The 12,719-nt window shown below is 44.6% G+C and overlaps 1 protein-coding gene across 1 annotated transcript; it reads right to left on the bottom strand.

Moving 5' to 3' along the window:
* Window positions 1-981: 981 nt before the first annotated feature.
* On the bottom strand, window positions 982-12,402 carry LOC122180365 (cyclin-dependent kinase-like 2). The gene is given in 13 exon segments (XM_042871970.1): window positions 982-1,157; window positions 1,160-1,192; window positions 1,290-1,396; window positions 1,514-1,625; window positions 2,317-2,407; window positions 3,419-3,693; window positions 4,569-4,698; window positions 5,190-5,278; window positions 6,134-6,273; window positions 6,584-6,696; window positions 7,531-7,709; window positions 8,476-8,670; window positions 12,157-12,402. Coding segments are annotated over 13 exon segments (1,659 nt in total). The 5' UTR covers window positions 12,325-12,402; the 3' UTR covers window positions 982-1,130.
* Between the last annotated feature and the right edge of the window lie 317 nt (window positions 12,403-12,719).

The following is a 12,719-nucleotide window of genomic DNA, read 5'->3' as shown; positions in this document are numbered from 1 at the left end:
TTTTTTTTTAAGACCTTGTTGCAATTCTTTCTGCTTTTTTTCTAAATACTCTCAATTAAAGTAATATGGATTGATAACATTCATGTGGTACCATTTGTCAGCTATTACAGTCTCCTGTTTTTGTATACAAGCACCACATGTGTGCAAAGCATATTTGAGGTAGCAGCCTCAAGTTGTGTTGGTGAGATTTACATTGTATATGAGGAAGAAGCTCTTTGTGGAAATAGTAGTTAGGCATTGGAACAGGCTGCCCAGAGAGGAGGCAGAGTCGGCACCCCTGCTCAGAAATTTATGAGGATACACCCCAGCTGAGCGGCACGGTGAACACAATGGAAGGAAGGGCTGCCATTCAGAGGGACCTCAGCAGACTTGAAAGGTGGGCCCAGGTGAACCTAATGAGGTTCAACACAGCAAAGTGCAAGATTCTGCACTTGGGCCGGAGGAATCCCAGGCATCCATACAGACTGGGAGGAGCAGGCCTTGAGAGCTGCCCTGCAGAGAAGGACCTGAGGGTCCTGATGGATAAAAAACCTTGGTATGAGCCAGCAGTGTGCACTTGCAGCTCAGAAAGCAAATGGTATCCTGGGCTCCATCAGAAGAGAGGTGGCCAGCAAGGACAAGGGAGGTGATTGTCCCTCTCTACTATGCCCTTGCAAGGCCCCAGCTGGAGTACTGCCTCCAGATCTTGGGCCCCCAATACAAGAAAGACAAGGTACAGTTGGAGAGGGTCCAAAGGAGAGCCATAGAGATAATCAGGGGGCTGGAGCACCTCCTCTACAAAGACAGACTGAGGGAGCTGGGCTTGTTCAGCCTGGAGAAAAGAAGGCTGTGGGGCGATTCTCATTGCAGCCTTTCAGTACCTAAAGGGAGCCTACAAACAGGAGGGGAATCAACTCTTCACAAAGAGTGGATAATGGCAGAACAAGGGGAAACAGGTTTTAAGTTGAGGGAGCGAAGATTTAGGTTTGATGTCAGGAAATTTCTTTACCCAAGTGAGGAACAAAGGATCATCTTCTTACTCACTGTCATCAAGATCACCCCAGAGATCTCCATCCCAAACGTCAGGGGATACCATTAGTTTCCTAACCTGTATGATGTCAGGGGGGCAGGGAGCCTTCACAAGAATCATCTCAACCCTTTCTTCCAATTTTTGTCTGCTCAGACAGCTGAGAAACCAAGGCAAGTTTTGCTTCTGCTAAGAGCCAAGCAAAAATCTTGTGGATCATGCTGTTCAGAGTCCTGAACCACAGAGACGCAGAACAGCACAAACTATTTTATTGCTTTGTTACCTGCTGTGAGGCCAGACTTGTGTTATGAAGGTCAATAGCAGCAAGAGAGGGGACCCGGGACTCTGAAACTGTTTTATTTTCCTTTTTGAGATATCTGGGATGCCATCCTGCAAAATGCAACCAATGCACACAAGGTTAAAGAAGCAAGATGTGACTGCTGCAGTGCACATTGTTTCCTGCCACTTAGCATCCAGGTTTAACTTAGAGGACATTGAAGCTCATACCTTCCACTCCTTTCAGTTCAGGGAGATGATTTAGCTCTGGCAAATGCACATCTGTCTTAGAGAATTCCCGTTTCTTCTTACTGGCCTGAAGGATGTTCTTTTCATTAGAGACCTCGTGTACAGAAAGAAAAAACAAAGCTATTTTCAAGACTAAATCATATAGTTAAAGGAATCCATTCTGCTTAAATAGCTCAGACATTAAAAACAACTGAACAACCACAGCAGAAGAAACAAACAAAAAAGTAACTACAAGTGAAAAAGCAACACCAAACATCTAAATGAAATTGCTTTCAAAGACACAAAATACAACAGGAGAACAGCTCAGATTAGTTCTCTATATAAAGTCAAATATTCCTCTGACTTGGAAAAATAATTATCTAGGTACTGAGTGCAGTGGAGAACTTCGTATTTCACTTGTTTTCATTATCAACTTTATATGCATTTACGACGTGACTAAAGGAGACCCTGACAGTATTAAATCAAAATCCTGCACTCTGCTTCAACAGTGATGCACAAATGGTCCACTTCCTGGACAGGCAATACAGTGGATATACTCCATGTCTCACAAGTATCCTTGCTGACTGCTACCTTCATGTAAAAACTGTGCCCTTTAAAAAAAATTTTAAATGTTTCATATGGGGTAACAGTAACAAAGGATAAGGGATAACTGTAGGAATAAAAGGCTGAAGAACATTATTTCTAGTTGGGAATTATGGTGAAGACTGCAAGAAAGATTACTGACAATAAAGCACATATTTAAGAATTCATTTTTGCTTAGTCAAGGGGAAGGACATAAAACTTACCGAAGTCAAGCTTACACTGTAATGGCCTGCTGGAGAATGCTTCATTTGCTTTAAAAATGGTTTCAAATAATTCTTACTCCTTTCATCAACTCTGTAATTTCAAATGGCCCAAACTGTTTAATAACATGGTAAATGTAAATACAAACAAACATCAGACACTCAGAAACACTGTCCCCCCAACAGGGACCTTCTTCCTGGCTTGTATCAGAAATAGTGTTGCAAGAAGGAGCAGGGAAATGATTGTCCCTCTGTACTGAGTACTGGCGAAGCTGTACATCAAGTGATGTGTTCAGTTTGGGCCTCTCACTGCAAGAAAGACATCAAGGTCCTGGAGTATGTTCAGAGAAGGGCAATGAAGCTAGTGAGGGCTCTGGAGAAGTCTCATGAGCAGCAGAGCAAATTGGAATTGTTTTGCCTGGAGAAGAGAAAGCTCAGGGGAGCTCTTATTACTCTCTACAACTATCTGAAAGGAGGTTGCGGAAAGGTGGGGATCAGCCTCCTATACTGTTTAACTAGCAATAGGGGAATAACTTCAAGCTGCACCAGGGGAGGTTTAGGTTGGAAGTTAGAAAAAATTTGTAACTCTGAAAAAGTGTTCAGGTGCTGGAATGGGCTGCCAATGGAGGTGGTTGAGCCACCATCTCTAGAGTTGTTCAACAAATATTTAGATGTTGGACTACAGGACACAGTTTAGTGGGGAAATATTGGGGTAGGTGGATGGTTGGACTGGATAATATTGGAGGTCTTTTGCAACCTTGGTGATTCTACAATAACACTGCAGGCCCAGCTAACACAGAATTTTTGTCCAAAGGATAAGCCATTAGTTAAAGAAAGACCTGCATTGCAGCTGCTGGCAAATTGCTGTTGTCCCATAGGACTTTGCCGAATGCAGAAACACAGAAGCTTTCTGCATGGACCCTTAGAGCTGCCTGAGGTGAAACCAAGCTTTCTAACCCATGTACACACCATGCTTCACCCAGAAGCTGCTCCTCTCTGCATCCTGCCCCAAACCCACATCACCACCCTGCAGCTCTCTCAGCACATTACTGTTCCTCAGCAACAAGATCAAAAGAAACAAGTTTTTCCAGCTCTGCTCTTTTACCTGTAGTTACAGTTCCTAGGCACAGGCATCATTGCAGACACAGTGGGAGAAACATTCCGGTTAATGGGAGGAATAATGATGCCTGCATTCTTGATGTAGCCCAAGTTGCTACTGGAATCTTTCAGGTTGGCTTGAGAGCATATTTTGAATGGGTTGATTGCACTGTCATAGAGGGAGCTCAGGTCAGAAGATCGCTCTCCTTTCTCTCCATCAGCTTTAGAACACTTCACTTTGAACACCTTCGCATCTCTGCTCTTTGGGTCAGTGTTGAAATCCTGTTTGGAAAGATGAGTGTCATATTTCTTTTCCAGTTACATTTAAAAATTAACTTAGAGCTGCACATGGAGGAAAAAATTCAAAGCTTAAGTTAGTACAACTCTGCAAGGATCTGATGGAGATGGTTTAAGTAGTGTGATAGAACACCTGTCTTCCATTAAAGTTGAAAGGAGGAAACTTGTCAGGGATCCAGCACCCTCTGTAAGTAAAGTCACCCTGGAATGAGTTGGAAGTGATGGAGGAAGAACAGCTATATCATGTGTCACTTCTAAAGAAATAAGAACCAAGCCCAGTGTCACCTCAGCATAACTGTGAAGCCTCTAGCCTTCACATCTGGTTGAAAGCTAAATATGCAGTTTTGGAGACAGAACTTCAACACAGGTGAGCAGCTGCACAGAACCATGTTTTGCTCATTCAATGTGACTAACACTTCCTAACTGGTTTTCCTTACAATTCTCTATTTGCAAGTAACTGCATTGTCATGTGCTTTATTGACAAGGAAGGCTTGAATAGCCACCTGCAGACTGTCCAGCCAGGCATCAGCACAACTTGTAGCAGCCAGCTGGAATCAAACGCATAGAAAATCTACATGCCAGCCTGCTTGTTGTACTGCAGTGAGCATCAGAGTTGAAGGATACAGGCCTCATGAACTGCTTAAACTCACAGAGAGCTGAACTTCTCTGGCACATCTTTTTTCTAGTCTTTTTTTTTTTTTTAAATGAAATATAAAATTGTGTTTATATTTATATGCTAAGCAATTAAAGTACATCACATACTTATTTATTCATTTTAAAAGATGGAGAAAACACAAGAAAGCAAAACAAACAAACAAACAAACAAAAAAAAAAAACAGGAAAACAAAAAAACAACTAACCTGTACACCAACCATCTTCCTTTCTTCCACAGCATCATCTTTATCCCTTCTGCTGACTTTTGATTTTTTTTGTAACTGATGGTCCCTAGTTTCTTTGTGAGTTCTTAATTTAAGCTCCTGAGCAAATCTACTTAACATATCATAGTGGGGAAAGAGAAAAAGAAAAGGCTTTTGTTAGTATCAGTGCTCAGCCCAGGCTGCTATAACCTTCCAAATAATGAAACAAACCATGTATTTCTATGTAATTAGAATCCAATAAAGTAAAATATAATCCTACACATGCACACTTTTATTTTCACAGCAATAAAGGTGGTTGTATCCCAGTCTGATGTAGATGCACACACTGAATACAGTGTAAGATAATACTACTCAATATGCCAATATGCTGTGAAAGGAGGCCCACACCAATGAATTCATGTCATGACCATGTACTATGGTAAACATGCTACTGCAGTGTTTTCCCATTTAACTGTTCCCTCCATTTTTGGGAAGGCTCAAACCAAACAAAGCTAAGACACTCAGCAACCACCTGCTTTGCAAACCCAGCACGTACTTTTAAAGCTCAATTACTTAACTTCCTTTTAATCTTGTCCTGTTTTGAGTAAGAAATGTACCATTCACCTTTCAGCAAATCCATCCTTGTTAAAGAAATCGCTCTGCAAGAGTTCAGCACAGGATGGTCTTTTGTCTGGGTCAATCTGCAAACACTTCTGTGAAAACCAACAATAAACAGTAGAAGGCAGAAATGAAAGAAAGGCTTTAGCATTTCCAGATGATGTCAAGAAAAAATAGCTGCAAAGCTCCCACTTCTATAGCCTGCTACATGGAGATGGTCCCAAGAGATGTACCCTTTTTCCACAAAAAATATTTAATATTTGCTGGCTACATCCACTCAAATCACTAATGCTCACAAAGACAGATGGCCTACCTGCCACACAAATAATCCACCTCCCAGTAAACCACTCATTTTCAATTCTATTTGTTTGGCTAAGGCTTTAGAAGCTGGTTTGATCACAGGGCATTTCCAATACATTCAGGTATCTTACAGGTTATTTTAGTTACCCAGCATATCAGTGTTCCAGACTATTATCTGAAAGCAGAAAAATTCTTCAGAATCAGTTACAAAGTTGTATGCTTCCTAGCTCCCACACAAGTGCATGTATGGATGCCATCTCATCTGCTTGCAGTGTCTCCACCAGGATGCAGATAGAAGGTTGGCAGAAAACACTGCATCACACAGCTGTGCTAGCAAGGAAACAGTAAGGGACCACGTATTATCTGCAGCATGCTACAAGTCCTCCTCAGAAGAGGCAGCCCCTGTGGAGCTGGAGATGATGAGCTCAGTCTTCCCCATTATCCAGGAGAATAGCTGTTCTCACCAAACTACCAAACCAAGCAGTTGATTATTGCATGGGTAGTTGGTTAAGCCAGCCTAGCAACACTAGCTCTTTTTGCAGGCTGCAATCTGTTCCCCAGGGCAAGTGACAAGTATCTGCCAAAGGCACTAAATTCTAATGAGAATTTCCCACCTCTCCATGCAATTTCCAAAATGATCTCTTACTTACCTTGGCTAAATCTAGTACTGAAGCAGAGAGCTTAGGATATCTTCTGTCCAGAGATTCAGCCTCTTTCACTTCAGGCAACCTCATGCCAGCAAAAAGGGGATTTTTACAGAATAACTCTTGGTGTCTTGGAATTAAATTACCTGGAATCACACAACCATAGCAACCAAATGGAAGAAATGCCATCCTGAGAATATTCGAGAGGATGAAATACTGAGTTAACAGAACTATAAGGGCTATAATCTGGGTCATTCTTTCCATTCAAGAATCATGAACGGACTTCAGGGTCACAAAACTCCTAGCTCTCCCTCTTTGTAAAGGGGGCAAAGAAATCATGCTCTCAGAAACAGTTCAGCACACATCTTTCCTCTTCACACCTTCCTCCCCCCATCAAGACTTATTCAACCCCTTCATTAGGGAATAGGCACTGGGAGTCTGGCAGGCTGTTCTCACCCAGGCATTTGGTGATGTGGTAGAGCTGGTCAATGTCTGAATCTCCAGGGAACAGGGGCTCTCCTGTGAGCATTTCTGTTACCAGACAGCCAGTAGCCCACACATCCACAGCCCTGGAAGAAAAACATCCCCGATCAGCACAGCTTTATTCTTCGTTCTCAGCTAAAGGCTGAGCTGGGCCAGCATCCAGCAAGTTACAGGCCTTGAGTGCAGCTCTGACTCCGTAAACAGCAAGACAGCTGTTTTCCAAGCTTGCATACGCTCTGATGAATACCAAGAATTCAGCTCTTGAAGAAGGCAAAAGTTTGACCAACCTGAAATTCGGTCCTAAACCCCAACGCTTTCAAAATTCTCATGCAAAGTAATACATTAAAAAAATCTTGCCCTTTGGAGAACAGAAAACTTTTCTTTCTGCAGGCACCTGCCCTTCTGAAGCGTTTACTAAAAAAGGACGTTAGGTAACGCAGAACATTTATAAGCATACAGGGGAGTACAAACCTGTGAATGGCAGTTTAATTTCTGACGTGGTTTTGCAGCACTAGAGATCCCAGTAAGAAAAACTCATGCATCGCACCTCCTCCTTCCTGAAATACTTTTCTCAGCATGTCTGGAGTGATTTCTCTGCCTCCACGCCAGGACCAGCTGCACAGGGGGGAAATAGCCTCCTCCAATACTAGCACTGGCAACCAAAAAGCTCCTGTAGACAACAGACTGGGGATGCTGATGGCTCAGTCTTTCTTTCTGCTCTTCTGAGCCAGAAAAGCCTAGCGTTGGCCATAGTTAGCTCCACAGACACAGAGAGAAGAGGAAGGCTCAAATCCTCACAAATAATTAACCAAGGCATGATGAACAGCATTGCTTTAACCAGTTTAACAAGCACAAGTTCCTCAAAAAACAGAGTACCCGCACAAACCCCAAACCCCTCTGCAGCCTGGCCGGTCTCCTACCTGCCGTATTTCGTGTCTCCCACCAGCAGCTCTGGAGCTCTGTACCATCGAGTTGCCACATAGTCTGTGTAAGCTTCCCCAGAAGCTGCCAATGTGCGAGCAAAACCAAAATCACAGAGTTTTACCACTCCTGACTTGGAGACCAATATGTTCTCTGGCTTAATATCCCGATGTATTATCTGCACAGAGAAAAAGCAAGTCAAGCAATTTCCCCACAGGAAACCGAACAGCCCACCAGAAATAGTAGATTTCTCACATTCAGGTAAAAAAAACCAAATTTTTGTAGGCATGAAAAACACATCAAGTCTACATAACACAGGTATGTGCACACAGACAAGGACAAAGTGCCAACCCAAGGGCTTCAAAAACTTCAGTTTTTGACGGGTGTTAATTTTATGTATTTCACTGCATGTATTTACCATAGGTATTGCACAAATACGTTATTATACTTAAAAACTGGTCCTGATCACGAATTTTAAAAGCTCTAAGTGTTGCAAGAGGAAAAAGCACATCCTGCAATTAAATGTGAAGAGTATTTTAGGAATACTAGAAAGACAGTTTTCCCAATACAAAAAGAAATATATACGGATAGTTACAGGGTCATGACTAAAAGGCAAGCTCATATATTTACAGACACTATCAGAAACAAGCTTTTGAAAGAGAAACCACCTCCCTCTGTCAGAAGAGAGTTGGTGAGGAAATCTGATTCCTTGGACTTCTGCATCTTCCCTCAGAAGAGCTCTCATAGCAGTCACAGACAGACCAGTGCAGGAACTGCTGCCGGGCTCTGACGTTTTGTATGAAACTCGGTCAGGCCCTCCTGCTCTACTTCCAACTTCCAGTCAAAGCTTTATTTCTCTAAGCTTTACTAAGTGTCACAAATGCACACCCCTGTATCTATCCATTTGAGGTTAACTGCAGAGCTGGTTTCTCAGGCATACTTACATTATGGCTGTGACAAAATGCTATTCCTCTCAAAATCTGAAATAAGTATTTCCGAACCCTGCTGTAGTCTAGTCCATTTGGAGATGCCTCAAGATCATCAAGCACCGTGTGATCCACAAATTCAAACACCAGATACCACCGTTTCTTCTTTTTATACACTTCCAGCAGGCTCACAAGATTCTCATGCCTGAGTTGCTGTTATGAAACAGGAAATATTTTGTGAGAGCATGAAAGCATTTAATGGGTAAACTAAGACCAGATGCCTTTAACTGCAGTCTGGCCAGTGCCGAATGCTCTTCTTGTCTTACTTATCCTAACACCGACAGTCATTTGTTCTTAGAATTAGTTCAGTGATCTCCTCATTACTCCTCCCTCCTTTTTTTTTTTTTTTTTTTTTTTTCTTTTTTTCCCAAGTAAGTTGGAAGATTTCCACCACCTCATATATGCATATACCTTTTTTGGCCCCTAGAAATAAAGCACCAGATAAGACATTTCACTTGCAAAAAGCAATAAACACAGTTTGCTCCTTTTGCACTGGACTGTACCTGTGTCTCAACTTTCTTTACAGGACGTTCTCCTGAAGGCAACCACATAACCCTGCACTATGCTGCCACTTTTCTCGGAGCAGAGCACAGTGCAACTCTAGCTGCTCCTTCTGGCTGCATTTCAAAGCATTCAAAGGGTTGCAGAATACAGTGGTCAACATTTTGTTTTATAAAAATGTTTGCTTCTCTCAATAACTCAGCACAAATTCATCTTTATACCATTATCCCAAGAAGTTTTGCTCTTCTCTTTTACTTCCTTATCTAGCTTCTTGTTTCTACAATCTCTTACATTCTCATTTCAGTCAAAAACAAAAGCAGCTGTCTGTTCTATTTAGCTGCCAGTTCATCACCACTTAAAACCTCTCTATCTTGATTTTTCTAAGAGATCTATTCAAAGGTTTTTCTCTTAAGTTGCCACAATACCCACAGCATTTCTGTTGGCACTGTCAGCTTGTGCACATTACAACAGCATGTGCCAGAATACAGGCACATTGAATGGATAAAAGTTCAGCATTCCTCAAGCACTCAGTTAACAATTAAAGATCTATTAAACTGTGTCTAGTGGATTCTGGTTAATAAGCAACAAGACAAAGATTCAAAGAGTTTATTTTAAAAGGATTTTTAAGAACGTGTATATATTGTTACGCAGGAGGAAGAAGATGGAAATGAGAAAAAGATTCTAAAGAGAAAATAAAGCAGCTCTGTTTTCCAGTTATTTTGTTATCTCATTTTGACCAGGCCAAATTCCATCTCCAGTCTGTTACACAACTGTAACACCAAAACAACCCCCGCTACAATATGGAGTTATTTATCAACTTGGAGCCTAGCAGGGAAATACCAATGCCACAGGAAGCAGCCTGAAGGCAGAACCGTGCCTCAGGGAGTGTCCAAGCAAGACACAATAAGACTGCTGAGCACCGGACTCATATGGTAGGTGCTCTACTGACAGAGAAGTGCAGCCAGGCTGCAGCAGAGAGCTGGTGAGCAGAAGGCTCAGAGACTGATTTCTCAGATTTGAAAAATGAAGATTATCGATTAGAAATTTGAAAGAAAGACACAGTATTTTCTTAAGTTTTTGGTCTGAACAACACCAGAATACCTCCTACCTCACAGCTTGGTACCTCTGCCCGAGAGAGCTTCCAACTGCCCAAACATTGGAATGGAGAGGAAAAATGAAAAAAGGGGGGGTTCACAAGGAACACACAAATAAAGCAGCTACAAGAAGATTGAATCCCCAGGTAGCTATCCTCACTGTGCGAGGCCATTTGTTGAGATAGATTTCCATTCACCTAGGAAAACATGTTGATTTGCAAGGCACCTGGGAGGCAGTGTGTGCTCTGACTCAGTAACTAAGCAAAGCTTGCCAGCAGATCATGTATAATCCAGGCACACGCAGACTGGCTTTAAATGTGTTTGAGAGAACAGTGCTTATAGCTGCTGGCTGCATTGAGCTCCAGAACATACCTTCCTATCAACCCTAAGTGTCTGCAGCTCTTGTAGCGGGGGAGGAAATCACCTTTTTCCCTGTCTAACACAGGGAATACAGTCTGATAGACTTGGTTAGAGCTGCTTGTGGAAGCCAATTGCAGTGCAGGAGGCACGCTCTGCCACCCCACCAGCTGGGGAAAGGCCAGAAACACCCCAACTACACTCTCCTTTGCTTCTTCAGGAGACAGATCAGCCAACACCTAGACTTTTCACATGTGCCCATGGACAGACACGTGTGCACACAGGCAGGTACGCCCTGCACACAGCACTTTAAGATACCAAGGAATCTAACAGCTCTGTATGGCAGCACTGTATATATCATCACGGGAGCTCAAGGATGAAGAAAAATGCTGCTGCTACTGCTAGAGCTAACAGTGGAGAACACAAGGCTGAAAGGGGTCATAAAAGCAAGTAGAAGCATGGATGTGTGTCCTGGCGCAGAGTCCAAACCTGCACCCTTAGCTCATGAAGAAACTCATTAAAAAAAAATATGGCAAAAAAATCTTGCAGTGAAACAACAGGAACACGCAAAAGTCTCCCAGAAAAAACAGAGCCAAGAGAGGGAGCAGGAAGACCACTTGACAAAGCACTGAAGAGCATGCACACAAAAGCCTTGCCTGCCTGAAGCTCCCAGATTACAGATTACTTCCAGAATACCCTCAGCCTTAATGAACCCTTAGTGAACTAACCCACACAATAGACTGCACAGCCTGCCACCACGTAGTGCCACTGACAAGAAGCCACCAGGCAGAAGCATGACTGGACATGTAGGTGACCAAAGAACACCCACAGCTGATGACAGACAAATCACACACATCAGGAGCCATAATGCCAGCTGGCTGCAGCCTAACCACTGACCCATAAGCTTCAGTGAGCCTGGAGCTCGCCCTCCCACAGCCACTTATGGGTAGTTCAAGCCTGCCAGGAAAATGCCATGGAAAACCAGCATATGGCTATCCCAGCAAATGGTGCTGGGATCCAGTCTGCTTAGGCCCGCTGTCAGCCAGTCAGGTCACTGCTCACTTGCAGCTTTTATAGGCTCAACATAATCAACAGCAGCAAGGTGCTGCCTGTGGTGCACAAGGCAGAGTCCCCTCCGGGAGGGAATGGAGACCTTGTAGCTCATTTCCTTGTGCATTTACCTACTGAATTTGGGGCACGTAAATGTACTGCTCACCAACCTGGGCCAGCAGCACTTAGCCAGAGGGACAGCAGCTGTGCAAGGCTGCAGCTGTAGGCTTAGAGAACCTACCACAGCTTGGCTGCTTGTGGGAACACAGACTGAAACGGATCAAGCCTCCTTTGGTTTAGGTTTTGTTATTTGTGCTGACGTACAGTTTTCAAAGCCGACGCAGCGTGTGAAATTCACGCTCGCCCTGCACCTTCCCCTCAGCATCGCACTGTGAAGGAACCGCGGCAGTCTCAGCAGGCAGTGCTCTCCCCAGAGCCGGCCGGTCGCTAGGGAGGTTTGAAGCACCTCCATCACATCGACACTCGGACCACAGACACACGGCCGTACGTCCTGCTAAGAGGAGACGTTTGCCTCCTTGACTCGGGATTCGGTCATTACAGTGAACACTGACACTGAGCAGCCCCAGACGGATCTGCCCTGCGCGACCGAAGCGCAGCCTCCCCCGGGCCCGCTCACCTTCAGCAGTTTGATCTCCCGCACGGCGATCTTCCTCACTGCCGCGTTGTCCTCGCTCTCCAGGAACTTTTTGACAGCCACCACCTGCCCGCTCTCCTTATTCCTGCACCTGCTCACCACCCCGTAGCTGCCCTCCCCGATGAGGCCCAGGACCTGGTACTTCTCCATCACCTGCGGGAGGAGCTGGACCGAGCCGCAGCCGGAGGGCGACGAGCCCGGGCCGAAGGGCCACCGTCACCGGGGCAACGGCCGCCACCCGCCGTAACGCCCACGGGCGGAGACGAGCGCCCGGCCGCGGGGTCACCGCTGCTGCTCCGTGTGCCCGCCCCGGGGCGGGGCCTCCTCTGCCCGGCACCGCCTCACCGCTCCGGCGGAGGTACCGCCAGGGCTGTTTGTCGGCTGCGGGAAGCTGGTTTTGCTCTGGAAACGCGGCTGGTGCACGTGTAGTACCGACAGCTGGGGAAAGGCTGTACGTAGAATGGCGTGGGATGGAAAGCACCTTAAAGCCCATCCAGCTGCAACCGCCTGCCAGGGGCAAGGTTGCCGCCCTCTAGATCGGGTTG

This window comes from Lagopus leucura, unplaced genomic scaffold, assembly GCF_019238085.1.
Source record: "Lagopus leucura isolate 7727_CA_CO unplaced genomic scaffold, USGS_WTPT01 Super-Scaffold_100004, whole genome shotgun sequence".
Taxonomy (NCBI): domain Eukaryota; kingdom Metazoa; phylum Chordata; class Aves; order Galliformes; family Phasianidae; genus Lagopus; species Lagopus leucura.
This window is presented reverse-complemented; position numbering and strand designations above follow the sequence as displayed.